The following is a 17711-nucleotide window of genomic DNA, read 5'->3' on the forward strand; positions in this document are numbered from 1 at the left end:
CTTCCTATTTTCCCTTTTGAAACTCGACTGCCAGGCAACTCCCATCAAGGGCACTCAAAAGTGAATCCAGGCTGGGCTTGTTGTTTTTTCCAGTAACATCTGGGCCTATACTCCTTCACTAGAACCAGGGCTTGGAACTCACTGGGTGGCAGTAGGGGACTATCTTTCCCTACATAGATGGGACAGAAAGCTACAAGAAGTCCCTTCTTCCCTGAGCCTGTCCTGAGCTCCATATTTATAAAAACACTGCCCACACAACCTTGAGAAGTTTCTAGAAGGTCCTCTCCTTCAGACCCCTCATCCCCAGCTCACCCTCCCTGGAGTTCTGGGAAGACAAACCCCCTTCTCTTCCTCTTCCCCCAATGCTGACTTTTCCCTGTGGTACCAGGCCAAGTCTGGCTCCCAAGAGGATGTAGCCCTGGTCTGGTTCCCAGTCCCATAGGCACCACTGTGGGAAAACACTTGAGTCTCAGCTGGCCCCTCCAGAGAGGGGGCACAGACAGGCATTAAGACCATGATGGGCCCAGCCCCAAGGACGGCTCACTCTTGGCTCACCAGAAAGGCTTTAGTTAAAATATCTGCACACCAGAGTTAAGTTTCATTTTCTCCATTTTATTTGTCAATATAAAAATACTCAAATATTTACAACAAATAAATATGTGGGGACACAATAAGTTACACTGTTAGGAGCCCTTTTCCTAGAGCTGGGAGAGGATATGCCAGTATCCACAGCATGCCCACCTTCTCCCTCCCCTCCCCCCAACAACCTTTCCCAGCCCTTTTGGAAGAGCACAAGTATAAAATACCACTGAACCCAGAGGCCAAGTGGGAGGCCCTGCCCACCCTTCCCCCTGAAACAGGAGGCTCCATCTCCCTCCCCCCGCCCTGAAAACATTCACTGCCCTAGGAGCAGGACTAGGCCCACCCCTGAGTCCTGCACTCCCCCAAAGGGGTACAACACCCTGTCCATCCCATCCCCATATGTACATCACTGTCCCAAGCTCAGGACAGGTGGGGGTAGGAGAGGCAAAGTGGTATGACCCCCTTCCCCTTCATAGCTCCAAAGACTCACCAGGAGGACCCCAGGCCAAGGGAAGACTTGACAGAGACACACCTACACGCACGCACGCACGCACGCACACACACACACACACACACACACACACACACACACACACCCATACACCAACACATATACGCGCAAACACCCACATCTTGAAACTTCCGCCTTGCAAAGGTTTGGCTGCTGGGGTCCCACATGTCTGAAATTCACAGAGGAGGGCATGCCGCCTGTGAGGCTGATGCCCTGGTGAGCCACACCAAGTGGCAGTGCCCACGCTGAGCAGGTCCTCATGGCTGGGCAAATGCTGGGCAATGTCTGTCCCAGGCCAAGCAAGTGCTCCCGCCATGTCCCTGAGGTAGCTGGTGCCTGTGCAAAAGGTAAGAGTGTACCTCCCACGGAACCCCCCGCCAGTGAGGCGGGGGTCCTCTCATACTGAGGACTCCTCTGGGTTGGAGTCAGGCAGTGGCTGGCGCTGCTGCAGCTTACGTCGCAGTTCATCGGCGAGCTCCGGCAGGGGGTGCCCAAGTCCTCCGCGGTCCTCCCCTCCCAGCTGTAAGCGCACATAACCATTGGCGTTTGAGTTCCGACCACCCCCTAGGTGAAGCCGAGTCGGAGAAGGCAGGGGCTGGCCAGGTATGCCAGGAGGTGGAGAAGGGGGCCCACCTCCAGGCTGGCACCGGGCATGACCAGGCACGATCTTGAGAGAGCCATCTGAATAGTAGTAGCCGACGGGATCCCAAAGTTTCTCATCTGTTTCGGGGCCGGGACGAAACGGGGGGCTGGTTGGTTCCTTGGGCATTTCTAGGGGGTACACCAATGTCCTCTCTGCTGCCTTGGCACCTTTTTCAAGCTCTTCTCGAAGTCGCCGACGAAGGGACAGAACCAGCAGCAGCAACACCAGGCACACAGCCCCCAGAGCCACCACTGCTAGCCATACGAGCCCCAGGTTTTCCAAGGGAGCCCGGGCCTCCAGGGTCACAGACGGGCCAGCCACAACAGAGACAAGGTAGCTTTCTGCAGCCAGCCTTGTCCCCTGCTCCTCCGAGTAGCAGTGATAGGGCCCAGTGTGGCGGGGCTGGGCAGCCATCACTACCAGTGCCTGGAGTCCTCTGTCATAGAGGAAGGAGCCAGGTTGCTCCGCAGACAGGTCCCGGCCTCTGAAGGTCCAGCGAGCGTGGGCCAAATTGGATGAGAGGTGGCAGGGCAGAACCAGGTCTGTGCCTGTGACTATTGTGATGTTCTTAGGAGTAGGTCTGACTGCAGAGGCAAAAAAATGGGAGGGAACAGTGTGTTAACACAGGAAACCCAGGGCCAGCAGCGGGAGGAGATGCCAACTATAGCTGGGATTGGGTAGGGGGGTGGCATACGACAGGGTGGGAGGGGGAGGGGGGCATCCCTAAAATGAAAGAGCGAAGGAAAATCAGCTCACCCTTCTTAATGCCATACTGGTTACACATCTTCGAGGTGTCCAAGTTCGTCACATGTTGGACCAGAAGGGATCTGATAGGGGAGTGAGAAGACATCAACGGTCCTACTCCCAACCATTTTGCCTCCCCGCTCCTGGCCCTGGTCCTCAGATTCCCCCACTCACCCTGAGTGAGCACTGGCGGTGGCCACACAGCGGCTGGTGTTGACATTCCAGGCACAGTAGGGGTCGCGGGCCAGGACGCAGTCAGCACAGAATCGGTACTTGGTGCAGTCAGTCAGGGGTAACTGAACCAGCTGAGAGCGAGAGCCAGCAAAAAGCACCTTCTGCAGAAAGATCAGGCAAAGGGTGAGTCTTTGAGAGAGACAGGCCCAGAGACAGCTAGGGTCTGTGCAGAGAGCCTGAGCACACTGGGTACCAAAGGAGAAAGAAGGCGGTCGAAAAATCCAGGCCGGAGCAACTGACTTGATGAGGGCTTAGCCAGAACAATCCTAATCACTTTATAGACATGACCTTATTAGCCAAGGGCAGCAGCGCACCTGTGAGGCTGAAGCATCAGCTCACTTGCTCACACACAGTTCAGGAAACTCGCTTTCCTCCAGCCCTGGGAGCCAGCACGATAACAATGGTGTCCATCTATGGAGTGTTCCTGTTTGAATGGCGACTGCCAATCTGTGTGTTTGCTCAGCCCCACATTCTCCTTGCTGCCATTTCATTATTCAGTGATCAGGGGAGCAACTTTGAGTCACAATAGTTGGTAAAAGGCAAACAAAGTCCAGAGGGTGCTTGCTGCGAGTATGCCCGTTTTGGACGATGGTTTAAAAAAAAAAAAAAAGCAACGTTTCAAGGAAATGATCCAGGAATTTGAGGGCCTGGCTCAGACCCACCGGGGACTGAAAGTAAACCCGATGTCCCTGTTGCATGGGTACCAAAACCATCTTGGAACCTGGGAGGTCTGCTCAACCAGGGCATGACTGGGAAGAGGTTATAGGCAGAGCCCCAACCCCACGCGGAAAGTTCCTGAAGAAAACATGAGGACATCTGCCAAGGCTAGATTCTGGGAACGGGGACCCCACAGGGACTGGCTCTGTATAAGAACCCTTGGAGGGCAGGTTCCCATGCGTTAGTGCTCTTACTTCCTGGAACTAAGTGAGGAGTCCTGAGCTGGCCAAACACATGAGCCCAACTAAGGAAGGCAAAAAGACTGTGTATGAGACAGATGGTGCTTGAGAGAGCAGTGTGTGTGTGTGTGTGTGTGTGTGTGTGTGTGTGTGTGTGTCTCCCATCTGATTACCTTGCTCTGAGACAGCACCAGACTTGCCACCGGCTCCCGGTCAAATATCTGCAGCTCCTCCACCATGTGGACCCAGGGCCCCAGGCTCACAGCCTTCAGCAGCCAGCCATCTCCTGGAGAGGTGACAGAGTAGGGTATGTAAATGATGAGGTCTCAGGCCTCCCCCTGGGCATCCCCAGGTTCCTAGCCTTGGGCACCCTTGAAGTGCCTACCTGTACCGATGAACAGCACTGTATAGGTGGCGCCATCAAGTCCTGTGACCCTGTCGGCCACCACGTGTGTGAAGTTAGTGTTCTTCTTTACAAGTAAGGGGCGGCCCCACCGAGGCCTCACCTGCTCCTCCATCAGTGGGTGCTTCTTGATGAAGTTGAGGATGTTGTCAGGTAGCTCCAGAGAACTGGTGTAACCATTGTGGCGATGCCAATTGTTGATACACTGTGTGAGGTGGGGGGCGGATATGGGAAGGAGAGCTGTCAGCAGGGCGAATGAATGGTTCCTGGGGCTGATGTTGGGAGCACATCCCCATGCCAAAAACTCACCGAACCAGGACGAGGACTGGGGACTGGGTCAGTATAGCGGGCCCACTTCTGGGCTTGCTCACTGTATTCTTTGTAGGGACCCTCGAACACCTGCTGGATCTGTTCCAACTGGTACTCACAGATCGCTGACAGGTCCATATCACCCCTGTTACGGCAAAGGAAGGTCTGGTGCCTACTTGCCCGCACCATACCCCAGCTCCAGAGAAAGCACTACGAAGGCAGGGCTTGGTATGGAGCAGTCATGGCTATAATGTGGCTCGGAGGTATCACCTGAGGCAGTTTCTGCTCCCCTCCCCCACGGAGCTTTAAAAAGAGCAGGCCCGAGTGATCTTGGCTGCCAGGCACAGACCCGCTGGACTTCCTCCAGAGGCCTGTGCAGGCCCTCACACCCACACACTCTCCCCGACCTGACCACCTGCTCCTCCCTACCCGCAGCTACCCCAGAGCGACTTACCATCGCGCTTGAAAAACCCCGAAGAAGGTGGTGTTGTGCCAAGAGGTACCCAGCAGGGTGTGCACGGCCCGAAGCTGGTTGAAGTAGACCTTCCACTCGGGGGCTGAGCACACCAACTGTGCTTTTAGGAAGGTTGTCCACTTCTTCTGCAGGGTCCGTGCGCCCCCCATGTCTCCCTGGCAGATGGCAAGGAGACGTGGCTGGTCAGCCCCTGCCAAGCCTTCAGGGGCTCCCAGCGCCCACCACTGCGGAACTCGGTACCTTACAGACTCGAGCTACACGGGCCACCAACTGCTCAGCATAACAGTCATACTCCACTGCCCGCTCACTGAAGAAGAAGTAGACCTTGTCATCGTCCCCTGTGAAGCTCCCCACACTCTCGGGGACATAGGCAGAGCCTACAAAGTGGGGTTCTGGGGCAAAGCAAAGAGGGTCAGTGGCAGGGTGCCAGGGCCTTGGAAGGCCCTTCCACTCTTGGCTTCTCCAATCCCACTCTATGACTCACCATTCAGCCAAAACGCCAGGTACTCGGTCTTGATGGAGTGGTGGGGCCCCATGTTTCGCAGGATGACGGGCTCCGTACCCAGGAAGTTGTTGAGTGTGGCCGAGAACAGCTCACCATCTACGGGAGACAAACGGCGGGTAACCACGCTACAAAAATAAGGTCCAGATGTACTCTGGAGACAAGCGTCCGGGATGTGAATGACCAAGTCCCAGAAGATTTGGCCCGTCTGTACCAGAAGCAGCCACTCACCCACAAGCAGTCCGGTGTGGCCCTTAGCTGGGTCATAGGGACATTTCCCCTTCCCGTCCTCAAATTCTCCCCGCTCCAAGGTGAAAGTGATCATGTCCTAGGGGCAGGAAGACACGGAAGACAGGCATGATGAACATGGAGGCCTGCAAAGCCTGAAAAATCATGGTCTGAGCATCCACGGGAGGAAGACACAGAAGTTAGGGACAGGTGGGTAAGGGGCACACCCAAAGAGAGGGCAACACTCACGATGTAGGTGCACTTGGGCTGGAAGGCATAGGTACCACAGACGTACAGGTGGGAGGCATTGTATGGCTGAAGGAAGCGGATGAAGTTGAAGCATTCGGTCTTCAGAGAGAAAGGTACACAAGTCAGTGAGAACTCAGAGTCAGAGATCCGGGATCCCCAGGGTCCAGCATGGAGACGGGAAGCTAGTATGCCACAAAGGCCTGGCAGGGGAAGTGCCCCTGGGTACCCACCTGGTTGCTCTTCCCTTTCTGGGTACACTCGATCTTCTTCTCAACCGGGGCCTCCCAGGAGATCTGAGGATCGGAAAGGACGCATCAGCAATGTCACAGGCCTGGGCTAAGTGGGTGCCACACACACAGCTTGAGCTGCGCCACAGGTGACACGTGGTCCCCATTCTGACACAAGCCCCCAACCATCCCACCTGGCAGAACCTAGAAGGGAAGAGCAATCGCCAATCCTGACCCCAAGAGAGACCTCTGGGCTGAGGGACAGCCTGCACAGGCCACACCCCCTGAGTCCCCCCCCTCTGTGTGCCTCCCGCTGCCCCCACCTCTCACCACTCCTCGGAGCTCCAGAGCCTCTACGCTGAAGGCAAACAGCGCCTCTCGGGCCCCCACATATAAAAGCCCGGAGTGCTCCCTCAGGGTCAAGGTCAGGAAGTCCTGGATGCCCGTCTGGGAGAACCGCCTCACTACTGTGGCCAGCTCTGTAGAGACAGGACAAGAACAAGGTGGAAATGAAGAAGTGAAGAGCAGCCCCCCTGGGGTTCCAGGAGCCCCTCCATCAATCTTCCTTTGTCCAAGGATCCCCTGGGCCTCATCATCACTGTTCTCCACAAAAGCTAACACCACACACACACACAGATGACAGCCAAACCCCTACTGGCCATAAAGGACTTTTTTCTGAATAGACTTTGGCTCGACAGCTCCACCCTACCCAGGCTTCTGAAGCCCCTCTTCAGCCTGGGAGGAGGCAATCTGGGCTGGTAAAGTGGAAGGAAGGATATCTCAGCCAAAGCTTCCGGCCAGAGGAAGCCATCTGACTGATAGCTCTCATTCAGGGTCAGCGGCACCTCAGGCACAGAGCAGGGCACTTCCCCCACCCCACCATTTCCTCCATTGCTCAGCTAGCTACTTGCTGACCGCATCAGGGTCCAGCCAGACCCTGGTGGCAGGTCCAGGGGAGGGGATAGGAGGCACAGAACAGTTGTGAGCGTTCCTTGTCTAAGGAGCCATTCAGTCCAGCAGGCGCCAATCCAGGCTTCCAGAGATGCAAGCACAGATGGGTATGGGATTGTCATGTGGGGAAGGAAGAAGTTAGGACTTGGGGGGGGGGGCAAAGGAACCAGAGGCTCCGAGATCAGAGACGGTGTTGAGTCCTGAGAAGGCGCGCTGTCATGCAGCACATGTAGGACATGGTCATACATATAGTCATGACAGAGGCCCATATTCCCGCCCACCTGTCCACAGGGTCTGCACTTAACTCAGCCTCAGTCTTTGGAGGCAATGACCAGACAGAGCTGGGTAGGCATGGGAGGGGCTTCATTAGCAGCTGAGTGCGGCCTGTGGGAGGTGAGCTCATCCCATGTCCCAAGAGCCCATAGATGATACAAACACCTGACATCATACAGGTGTGTGTGCAAAGGAGCGCTGCATGCTCTGCCTCCTCCCCCATTAAGCATTAAGCACAAGTGCTTGCTTACACACACCCACCTAGAACCACCAGAAGGCTCCAGTGTTGGGGCAGCAGGAGAGGGCCATTTGGTGAATTAAGGGGCTTCTAGGGACAGACAGTTAGAAAGACTGGAGATGGGGTTAGGCTTACACTTGCCCTGGGGTTCAGGTTTCTCTCTCTAGGCTTCCAAGCACCAGTGACAATTCAAGCGAGGAACGGGGAGGGTGACTCAGAAACTACCTCCCTTGCACAGCAGCACAACCAGGTCTGGGTTGGGGGTGGTGGAGGTAAGAGATCTCCACGTTATCCCAGTGTCAGATGGGGGCACGTCCCAGGTCCCGACCTGCACTACCAGTTCTGGGTCCCTGGGGCCACACACATTTCTTAGAAAGTCACAACCACACATATCAGTATAAAGATACACGCTTGGGGGTAACCTCCTCTGCAGCTGCTCCTTCCTTCAAGCAAGCACCCCTTCTTCCCCCAGCAGTCCATTCCTGCCTCCCTCTGGCCCTGCCTCCCATGCTTCAGGCACTCACCCCCAGAAGATACTGTCTTCCGGGGCACAAGGTTCCACCACACCTCAGCCCCAATGCCCAGGCCCCACAGCCCTGCTGCCAGCAGCCAGACAGCCCAGTGTGGGGCCATAGCAAACACCCAGGCTCTAAATTCCAGTCCAGCAGCCCTGCTGAAGGAAAAGAAACTGGTCAGCGTCACAGACCGGAAGGGGGCCCGCACCAAGAGACAGGCAGCACAGGGCGCACACTTGGACACAACTCCCCTGGAGCTCCTGGATCTTCCCCTGCTCCCTTTCTTGGAGCAGACCTAACTCCTGCAACTGGCCTCTGACCCCAGGGGCCCTGGGGGGGGTCCCCCAGAGGAGCGATGAGTGAGAGGAGCTGAGTCAGCAAGAACTAGGCGTGGGCAGTCATCAAAAAGCCTTCTATGGCCTCCAGGCCATCCCTGCTCCCTCTCTTCAACAGGGAGTTTGTAGAAAAAAATAAAAAAGGGACTCCTCTCCTTTCCTCCTTCAGGGCTAAAAGGTTTTAGAATAATCTTAAGAAACCAGGACCTGCTACCTGGACTCCGGTCAGCCCCAGCACCTAATTGGGGGAGGTATACCCCTTACTCGGCAGAGGCAGGCAGGCAGTTAGGCAAAGACCCCCCAGTGGGGGACTTGGTCCAGCAGGCTGCGTGCAGAGTTCCCGGCCCCAGCCTGTCCCCTCCCCCAGCGCAGACAATAGCCGGGCAGAGCCCAAACCCGGTTCCACATCAGCAGGGCTGGAGTAGGAGTCGCGAACCAAACGGGCCCAGCTTCCCGAGGCCCCTTTGTTGCCCAAGAGGGAGGCAGGAAGTGGGTGGGATGGGCGTGGAAATGACCAGGGCCAGTCCTGTTCTTCCAACAGCCTTCTACGAGACACTGACCCTCCGTCAGAGAGGCGGCCGGGAAACGAGTCGGCTCCGGGCTTATGGGGAGCTCCTCACCGCGGCGGGGGAGGGGTCGTAGAAGGAAGTGAAATGGATTAGGGAGGCCAGAGAGGGTTTCTCCTGGAGCATAGGGGATGCCCACGAATGGCCCTCGAGGCTGCGTTTCCCCTCCGGCTCCGGCGAACGTTCTTAACTCGGGGATTGCACCCTGGGGACCCTGGCCTAGGCACTAGGCCAACGGGACCGACTTCCACTAACCCAGACACACTCGGGGCCGGGAACAGATATGCAGAATCTGGGGTTTTCACCCCAAAACAAAGGTTCCAAGCCAAGACCCTGTCCAGGTTTCTCTACTGTGGGCTCTCCCCTCCCCCAGCTCCGGGGATTTGAATGCAAACAAAGCGGCGCTGGGAGCGTGGCAAAACCCGGCTTGCGGACGCCCCCTGTCGGCCCAGAACCCCAGCGCGGGAAGGCGGGGTGGAGGGGGGAGGTTGCCTTCCCCCGGGCAGTCCCCCTGACACACCCTCAGCTTCCCCTCTACCAATTACCCTACGCTGGGGTCAGAACTCGGTGGCGTGCTCGGAGAATCCGCCCGCGTACGGTGACCCAACCCCCAACTCTTTCCAAGGCAATGGGACGCGGACAGCCAGGTGGATGGAGGGGTGCAGGACCAGAATTTGTGCCCCACACTTGCACACCCGGAGCAGCCGATCGTGGATCGCGGCGCTTCGGCGCGAGACCCGGCGGCCGAGCTCCGATGAGAGGGCTGATTCTCAGTGTCAGCCAGCCTCCCCAGCAGAACGGGAGGGCGGGGGGCCGCGCTAGGGAAATCTGATCCCACAACATCGGCCACGGTCCAAGCCCGCCCCAAACTTTCCGTCGGTGGGGGAACCGTAGCAGTTTGCGAACCTGGCAAAAATCCGGACCGCGCGCCGGACAGCCCGAGGGTCTCCCACTGCCCCTAGCTCCGCACCCTAAGGCGCCCGCCGCTCCGGCCGCGGGAGCTGCAGACACTGCTCGCTTTGCTCCTGATCGTCTGCTGAGCAGCCCGCGGAGGGCTCGAGAGGGACCCGGATCGGACAGCTGTCTGCGCTGCCGCCCCGCCCTGCACCCCCAGACGCTGTCCTCTCGAGCGCGCGCCAGCCCCGAGCCAAGGGGACAAAGCGGCAGCTCCGGGGCCCCAGGGCTCCGGCCTCACTCACCTTTTCCGTGCAGCTCGAATCCCTGGGCGCCGCCCTCGCGTTCGGCTCTGGCCACGGTCCTCCCCTACCCCCACGCCGCTCTGGCCCGCGTGCGCCCGCCAGCACGCCTAGGCTGTCCCGCGCCACCGCCCCACGGTCCTAAGACCGCTCTCGGCGCCCCTGAGCTCGGGGTCCGTGCTCCACCGCGCCGGGCGCCGGTCCTTTCTCCGCTGCTGCCGCTGCTCTCCGCCCCCAACCCCCTGACGTCAGGCGAGGAGGGTGTCGAGTGGTGGCCGGGGGCGGGACACGAAGGCCCGCCTAGGAGGGGGCTGCGACTCGCTGCCTTGCTTGCCCAGCCCTGAGGCTTTGGGACCCTGGCGACTCCGGTCGCCCAGGAGTCAAGGTCTGCGCCATGGCGCCAGGAGGGAGAGGTTCTGGGAGGGACTCCTGGCGTTGCCATCGGGAACCGCACTCACCTACCTGGTCTTCTCGAAGTGTGCCTTCAAGCCTTGCAGCGGGCTGGGCTCAGGAAGGGCTGAGGGGTTCCCCCACGTTCCAGTTACAGGAATGAAAGCTGGCGAGCCATTTTGGGATGAGTATCCGAAGGGAGGGGAGCAGCGGAGGAAACCGAAGGTTCTCTCAGAGGCTAACCACAGTGGTCAGTCTTCTGCCTCCAAAGTCATCCTTCTCTCTGGCCCTAACCCTTGGGCTGGAAGGAGCGGCTCACAGGCAGAGAAGACCCCCAAGTCTCCAGGCAGCTCCTTGTTTCCAGGCTCCAGTAGAGCCTACCACCAGGAAATGACTCCTGGTGCTACTTGGAAGGTTGATTAACAAGTGGCCTGAGCTCTACTGTTCAGATGAAAGGGGCTGAAGGGAGCCACGCCACCCGCCGAGAACCACTACCACCTTCACAACTGCCAGCCTCCGCCCACAGCCGCTCCTAGATAACTTGTAGGTTTGGCCTCCCAGACCCTGCTGGATGGCAAGTCCTCCTTCCAGCCAGCTGGCCCTCAAGCTAGGCAGGTGGAAAAAAAAGGAACCTTGGGAAACTGTTCCACGGGTACCTGGAGACCACCCTTAGCCAGAGCCAAAGGACAGGGATGAAGGGAAGGTGAGGCCTGGAGATTTCTGTGGTAACTTTAAGCCCCAGGGGCAGTCCTAGAGAGGAGAAACACTTCAGACCCCATCAGCAGATCTGGAGTATAAATCAGTCAGACAGCAGCTTTTGTTCTTGGTTAAAACTTGGCATCTGAAAAGTGGAGACCAGAAGAGCGGTAGGGATAATTGAGAAAGCCAGCCCAGTTTGGTTTCAGTAACAATTGGGTCTTTGCTAGGACACAGAAGGGCCCCTTCTCCCTCACTGGCCAGAGCCACATTTCCCAGCTCTTTTCCATCAGGAAACAAAGCTGCGGCCTTGGAGATGCTGGAGATAGGAAGCAAGCCAGGTACTACCGGGGGTGGGCAGGGAAAGAAAGTGCCCTGTTGGAGCTGGCCAGTGAGGGAGCCATGCAGGAATTTGTTCTATGCACTGGGCTTTATGACCTGCTTGTCAAATTTCCTCACCTCACACTCAGGACACTTTAAAAGCTGAGTATCCTCAGCCCTGGAAGGCTGAAGCCGAAGCTAGACTTCGAAGCCAGCTACTGTTTCTCTCATTTTATCAGAAAGATTAAGCAAAAATGGCTCAAACTCACATAAACAGCAAGGTCAAAATTTTGAATGAGGTCTTGGAGTGATGGCAGGAGTCTATGGCCCCAGCTGCTTGGGAAGGCTGAGGTAGGAAAATTGTGAGCCCTTGAGTTCACTTCCATCCTGGGCACCCTAGTGAGACTGTCTCCAAAAACAAAACAAAACAAAACAGCAAACAAACAAACAAGTAACTTGAGTGTGGTGATTCCCATTTATACTTTTCAGTCACCATGCACCAAGCTGACGCTCCATTTCCTGTTGTTTTTCTTTCTCCTGCCCCCAGGAATGAGGACTACCTTGTAGTGATCTGAGCTCCCTGGCTCTACCTCCAAGGTGGCCCAGTGGAAAGTTTCAGAAGGTTTTGGTTTCACCGGCAGGGACAGTATTCTGTACCTTCATGGCAGGCGGCAGGGTCTTCTAAGCCAGGGGCGGAGATGGAAATAAGACCGCTCCAGAAACAGAGCCTGTAAGCCCCTCCCCACCAGGCTCCTCATTGATGGGGTTCCCCCTCCCACCCCTAGGCTCTGCCTCTGCACAGTCCCTGCCACACTCAGTTTGCTGCCTCCGGTCTTCTCCACAGGTGGGTGGGCAAAAGATAAAGTTTCCTCACATGACTACTTGTTCGTGATTCATGCTTTTTAATAAAAGGACAGCTGGCAGAAAAGAAGGACCCTGGATCTTCCATCAAGAAAAAAAAAATACTAAAAGAAAAAAAAAAAGGAAAAGATAAGGATATATATGTGTAATCTCCCTAGGCCTACCAAGCATAGTCTATGGAAGGCATCACACCCTAATCCTTGTTCAAGCCTGACCGATCAGACCCCCCCCCACTTCCAGTGCCCCTTTTACTGTAGCCTAAGTACTTGAGAAGGCATGTTAAACATGAGAAGACATGTTAAACGCACCCCCAACAGGACCCACTGAGTTAAAGACAACCTTTCTAGGGCCCCAATATTGGTCGTAAGCCATAGTACCCTGCTTCTTACCAACTACCCTTGCCAAGCTAAGTGAAAGGAAGGCCTAGAGTGTGCCCTGGGGTGTCTAGTCAAGGCCTCCTTGGACCTGGACCATTTCCAAGGTAGTGAGCAGTCTCCCCACAGTGGGAGAGGAGAAGACAAGGAATGGCCCATCTTTCAAGGCACTCACCGACTACTGCGACCCAGGGAACTGGGCCATAGGAAAAGGACTTCCTCGGTCTGCTTCCTCCAAAAGGAGAGTTATCAAAGCTGTCCACCTGGGAAGCTTTTCCCTTCCCAGCCCCTCCCTTCCAGCAACACCAAAGGAAGCAGGAAAACATTCGTCATCACAGCCCAGGATACTATTTTTCCACTCGGCCTCTATCAGGATATCCCTGCCTTTTCCCCGGGGCTTAGGGTCAAAAACCTGGAGGGCAAATGGTGAATGCCAGCTTCATTCCAGAATTCTTAGCCTTGATGAGGCTCCGTTTCTAATTGATTCCAACCCAGTTTTAGGCCTGGTCGGCTCCCAGTCAGTCTCAGAGCAGGACAATTACATGCCCCAGGGGATACTGTCCACCCTTGAGTGACCTCACATCGCGTACCTCTGCTCCGGTTACAGCCAGGCTTCTGGAAGGGACTGGGTTGTCACCAACACCTCTTCTCCCCTGTATCTATTTCTCTCTCAGGGATGAGTAGGTTTGGGGAGTAAGGAGCCAGGGAGGATTCCAGATGTTTACATTGATGGACAGCTTGATCCTCTTTCTTAAAGCCAGGTAAGGGCAGCTTCGAGAACTGGAAACTCCCCAGTTTAGCCTCTCAGGCCTTCCTATACCACCCCCCCCCCGCCCTTGGCAATGAGAACAAAAGAGGGGAATTTCAAGGTAATTTCCAGGTTTTCAGAGCAAACCCAGTTACTGAGGATTAACTGAGGATGTACAGTGTCAAACGGGTGCCCAGAGGCAGGGTGCAGAGGGCCGCCTCTCCAGAGTCCCTGCCCTCCTGTCAGAGACCTGAGGCTGACCTGCTTGCTGCTGCTGGGGTGTGAGGGTATGCCAAAGGGGCAAGTGATGCAGCCTGGAAGAGAAGCCAGAACTATCAGTCAAATCACTGGCCATCCAAGTCACCTGGCTCTGGAAGGGCTTCTTCCACTTCTCATTTGGCAAAGGCTTTGAGACAGAAAGACGTCCTCTGTGGTACCCAGTACTGTGCAGAGCCTGACTGAATAATAGATGCCTCTAGCTGCTGTCCTTCTGGGGACCCAGGGAGGGAGGTACCCGTGTCTGAAACAGGCCTAGGAAGGATTGTGGTCGACTTTAGGTGTGCTCATTCTTGTGTGTCCATTGTCTAGGCAAGTCCCTGGAACTCAGAGAGAACTATGCAACAGCCATGGGGAAGCTCCAAGGGGCATCACCACCTGAGACGTGGGCACAAGTCAGGCTGGCAGGAGTCATCCTCTGCCACCTCCTGGCTCCCTCTTATGTCTGTTGCAAAGTTCACTCCAACCCTGAAAGTGTCAGAAGGGGCCAGGGATGAGCATGGATTTTGTCAGAGGAGTGGACGGACGGGTAAGAAAGTAAATAAGACTAGGGGGCTGCTCCCGGAGGTGCAAAAGGGCCCACTCACTACTCCAGGGGTACAGATCAAAGACATCCAGTTACACAATTAGAGATCAGGACCCAATGAAACTGATCTGGAGGCAAGGCCAGAGAAAGGAATAGCAGGATCCAGAACTGTCTTTTTTTTTTTTTTTTTTTTTTTTTGCCAGAGCTGAGGATCGAACCCAGGGCCTTGTGCTTGCTAGGAATCCCCAACCCCCAGAACTGTCTTTTGGACCCTACCTCACTCCTAAGTGTAAGGAGTTGATTTCAGAGATTAACAATAAATTGAATTAAGCATAATTACAGCCCTCCTCCACCATCCTCTCTGTATAGCGTCCCTAGAAGGGGCGAGGTAGTCCCAGACAGGATCCAGACAAATGTTCTTCATCCAAGAGTGCCCAGGCTCTAGCAACTACAGTTACAGGGGCGACTGCTCCTAGAGTCCTCAAGTGCAAGAGGTGGGTCCGAGGCCCCAGTCAGTCACATGACTGTCAGAGGTAAGACCAGCAGAGGTGAGGAGGCATCAGGCTAGGTGCTCAGCATGAGCCCTTGGCAGAGGGATTTAAGAAAGGAAACCACTGATGCTGAAGATAAAACTTTAATGTGCACAAAGGTACCCCATTTTAATGATGGACAGAGAGAGCAAGGTGCAGGGGAAGAGGGAGGGTGGACAGTGATCAACAAGGAGGCCCAGGAAGCCAGAATGGTAGAGACAAGAGCCCAGGAGAGAAGAGATCTCTGAGCAGGCAGGGAGTTCAAGGGTGGGGACGGTCAGGGAGACAAGGACCCAGTGGCACTAGTCTGGCTTCACTGGGCTGGGCCGCCTTCAGCCTCCATTCTTCACCTCCTACAGTTCTCTTCTTGCTGGAGTCCGGAGCTGGGCAAATTTGCCCTTATCCCTTTAAATGTCTTTCCAAGGGGTGAAGTACTGGCCCTGTGAAGAATAGAAAAACAGCCTGTAATGGCCTGGCCCCAGTACTGCCCTCTGCCCACAGGTCCTGTACTGGTGGTGTCCATCCCACATCTACCGGAGAGGCCTCCTTCCTACCAGTGTTGTGACGCTGGGGCTAAGGCTCAGGGGCCAGATACAGCAGGTCAACAGGCCACTTGACTGCAGTGCCCAGAAGGCTCAGCCAGGGTCCCATCTCCTGCTACTACCAGCCCAGGGGATATGGGACGAAGATGGTATCTGTGCACACTCAGCCAGGCTCCAATCACTTCACTTCCTACTTATGACAAACGATGCTTCCACCAGAGGCCAGTGGATCTGGTGAGGTCTGAGTTCCAGACTTCTTTTTCTCAGGGACTTGCGAAATCTGAGCACTAAGCCACAGCCTGTGGCCAGTGTGTCAGCCTCAAGTCAGGGGTTAGAGGGAATTGTAAGGGAGGAGTCAGGGAGAGGCAAGATGGGAACAGGGAGTCCAGCTGTCTCCATTAAGGGCTTGGGGGCTCAGGGCCAGTCCAACAGGGTGCGCTTATTGGAGAAATGGGGAGTGGAAGGGAGTGTGCAGATGGGGATTGCTTTGTGCCAAGGAGTGATGCTGGCTGTGAGCCCTGATTTTCACATTCACTCAAGCTGCTGGCATGACGGGGCAAGCTACTGACCCTCTGGAGCCTTCAGATAGTTTGCTCATCTGTAAAACGGGCTTCTAACAATCCCTGCCTCCTAAGGGCTCTTCAGGTTCCTGTAGAAAAGGATCTTCACTCAGGAAACTTTTGCTAAAATAGCACTACCTAGATGAGCTGAGCCAATGCCGAGAACAGAGCCTGCCCCATGGAAGTGAGAGTGGACACCGCAGGTGGGAGGAGGGACGGGACACTTGCTCAGCGTGCACCAGGCCCTAGGTTCAAGTACTGCCCCCACCAAACAAAGCAAACCAGAGCAGCCTGGGAAATGCTCTTAACAAAGCAAGAGGCCAGCTGAGGTCTACAGGACAAGTGGACAGGGGGGGACAGCTGTTGCCTCTGGTGTCCCTTCCTGGCTCTTCATGACAAACTGGTATTGCTCAGCTCGCCAAGGCTGAGTTTCTCCTTCCTATGTTCCCTCCTGCATGCCCTCCCTGCGTGCCGGATTAAGAATGGAGGTTCCCCAGACATCCCCACCCTCCACCACACTGCCCACTCCACCCCTCTCCCTTTGGAGTCCAGCAGCTGCAGTGGGGGTGGATGTACTGCAGGATCCGCCAAGCCCCACTGACTGACCACTTCCCTTCCCTCCCAGGTCTAGGGGATTATGGGACACCACCTGGGGCTGACAGTGAGCCAGCAGGTCCTGCCAGCGGATGTAGGTCTGGGTGGCTAGGTCCTTGAGTTTGGTACGGTGCATGGCCTGGGGGCTCTCCCGGATATGGGTGCTGATGTGACGGTCCAACTGCATGCACAACAGCTGCAGCTCACCCTGAAGAGGAGGAGGAGGAGGCGTGACATAAGCCAGGCGTATTCTGGAGGCCATGCAAGAAGGCGAACTAAGTCAGAAAGGGAGTGTTGTCTCTGAGTGACTGCTGGGAAGCTGGGCAGGAAAGGGAGGAGAGGTGCAGGGCAGCTTCAAGGGGCAGGTCAGCATCTTTTGGAATGGCTTTTGAGACATGGTGGGAGGCAGGGGCTCTGGCAGCCCTCGCCACTATTTTCTTGGCCTCTCACTCTGTGGTTCCCGATGGAAGGCTGGTTCCATCCTGGCCGTTACAGGGCCCGCATTCCTTGATGCAGTAGATACTACTGGGAACCCAACTCTACCCTGCTCCAGCATCTTGGGAGACTCACCCATTGATCTGGAGTGATATCCTGGCTACTGACCACCACCCCAGCCAGTGTCAGGAGGCTGTGGCACAGATAGCAGACCTAGAGAGAGTGAGAGAGAGAGAGAGAGAGAGAGAGAGAGAGCACAAAGATGCTCGGCTGAGCCTGGGAAGGTTCCTTTTCTCAGCACGCAGCAACAACTTTCAGGAAAGCATCTTCAAGGAAGGCCTGCATGAACAGAACTTGGCCTCAATGTCTCAGAGCTGTCACTGTCCCAGTAGGCTGTACCCACATTCCTTATAACTAACGACTGACCCCCAAATGCCTGCCACCCAGAAAGCCATACCACCCAAGCCTCACTCTGGAACTCCTGAAGTGAAAGTCTAGAGGGTCTGTGTACTCCGACCTCTGCAAGGCCTGTTTGCTGAGACAGTGGTCAGTGACTGTGCAACCTCTAAGCCCCCACCTTGGAAATGTGCCCCACATCTGATAAGCACCTGCACAAACCCAGGCACGGCAGGGAGCTGGGGAGGGGAGGGGAGGGGGGCAGTGGGTCATCTGCATACCCTCCCCACCAAGTCTACCCTCACTCTTTTATTTTTGTTGTTGTTTTTTTGAGACAGGGTTTCTCTATGTAGCTTTGGAGCCTGGGAACTCACTCTGTAGATCA

The 17711-nt window shown here is 55.9% G+C and overlaps 2 protein-coding genes across 6 annotated transcripts in view; both read right to left on the reverse strand.

The window, feature by feature from the left end:
* Positions 1-883: 883 nt before the first annotated feature.
* On the reverse strand, positions 884-10475 carry Sema4c (semaphorin 4C). Of its 4 annotated transcripts, none has more exons than XM_036168346.1 (15): positions 10081-10475; positions 7990-8135; positions 6334-6482; positions 6007-6069; positions 5777-5875; positions 5531-5627; positions 5282-5398; positions 5038-5189; positions 4777-4952; positions 4323-4467; positions 3996-4218; positions 3784-3896; positions 2655-2815; positions 2493-2563; positions 884-2320 (listed from the first exon to the last, which is right to left on the reverse strand). In XM_036168346.1, exons 2-15 carry the CDS (start codon positions 8096-8098, stop codon positions 1491-1493), a joined length of 2505 nt encoding a protein of 834 aa, XP_036024239.1. In that variant the 5' UTR covers positions 8099-8135; positions 10081-10475; the 3' UTR covers positions 884-1490. The 4 variants fall into 4 exon arrangements, with proteins under 4 accessions (XP_036024239.1, XP_036024237.1, XP_036024241.1 ...); XM_036168344.1 differs by having other exon boundaries at positions 7990-8138; XM_036168348.1 differs by lacking the exon at positions 10081-10475 and adding an exon at positions 8580-9772.
* Positions 10476-14975: 4500 nt separating this feature from the next.
* The window catches only part of Fam178b (family with sequence similarity 178 member B), a 112576-nt gene continuing 109840 nt past the window's right edge, over positions 14976-17711 (reverse strand). For both annotated transcript variants that reach the window (XM_036168325.1, XM_036168324.1), the window contains 3 exons: positions 17066-17143; positions 16551-16703; positions 14976-15239 (listed from right to left, as the gene is read on the reverse strand). In XM_036168325.1, coding sequence (XP_036024218.1) covers positions 15207-15239; positions 16551-16703; positions 17066-17143 — 264 coding nt within the window. In that variant the 3' untranslated portion in view covers positions 14976-15206. The remainder of the gene's footprint in view (positions 15240-16550; positions 16704-17065; positions 17144-17711) is intronic.

The sequence above is a fragment of the Onychomys torridus genome, chromosome 18 (genome assembly GCF_903995425.1).
Source record: "Onychomys torridus chromosome 18, mOncTor1.1, whole genome shotgun sequence".
Classification (NCBI taxonomy): Eukaryota; Metazoa; Chordata; class Mammalia; order Rodentia; family Cricetidae; genus Onychomys; species Onychomys torridus.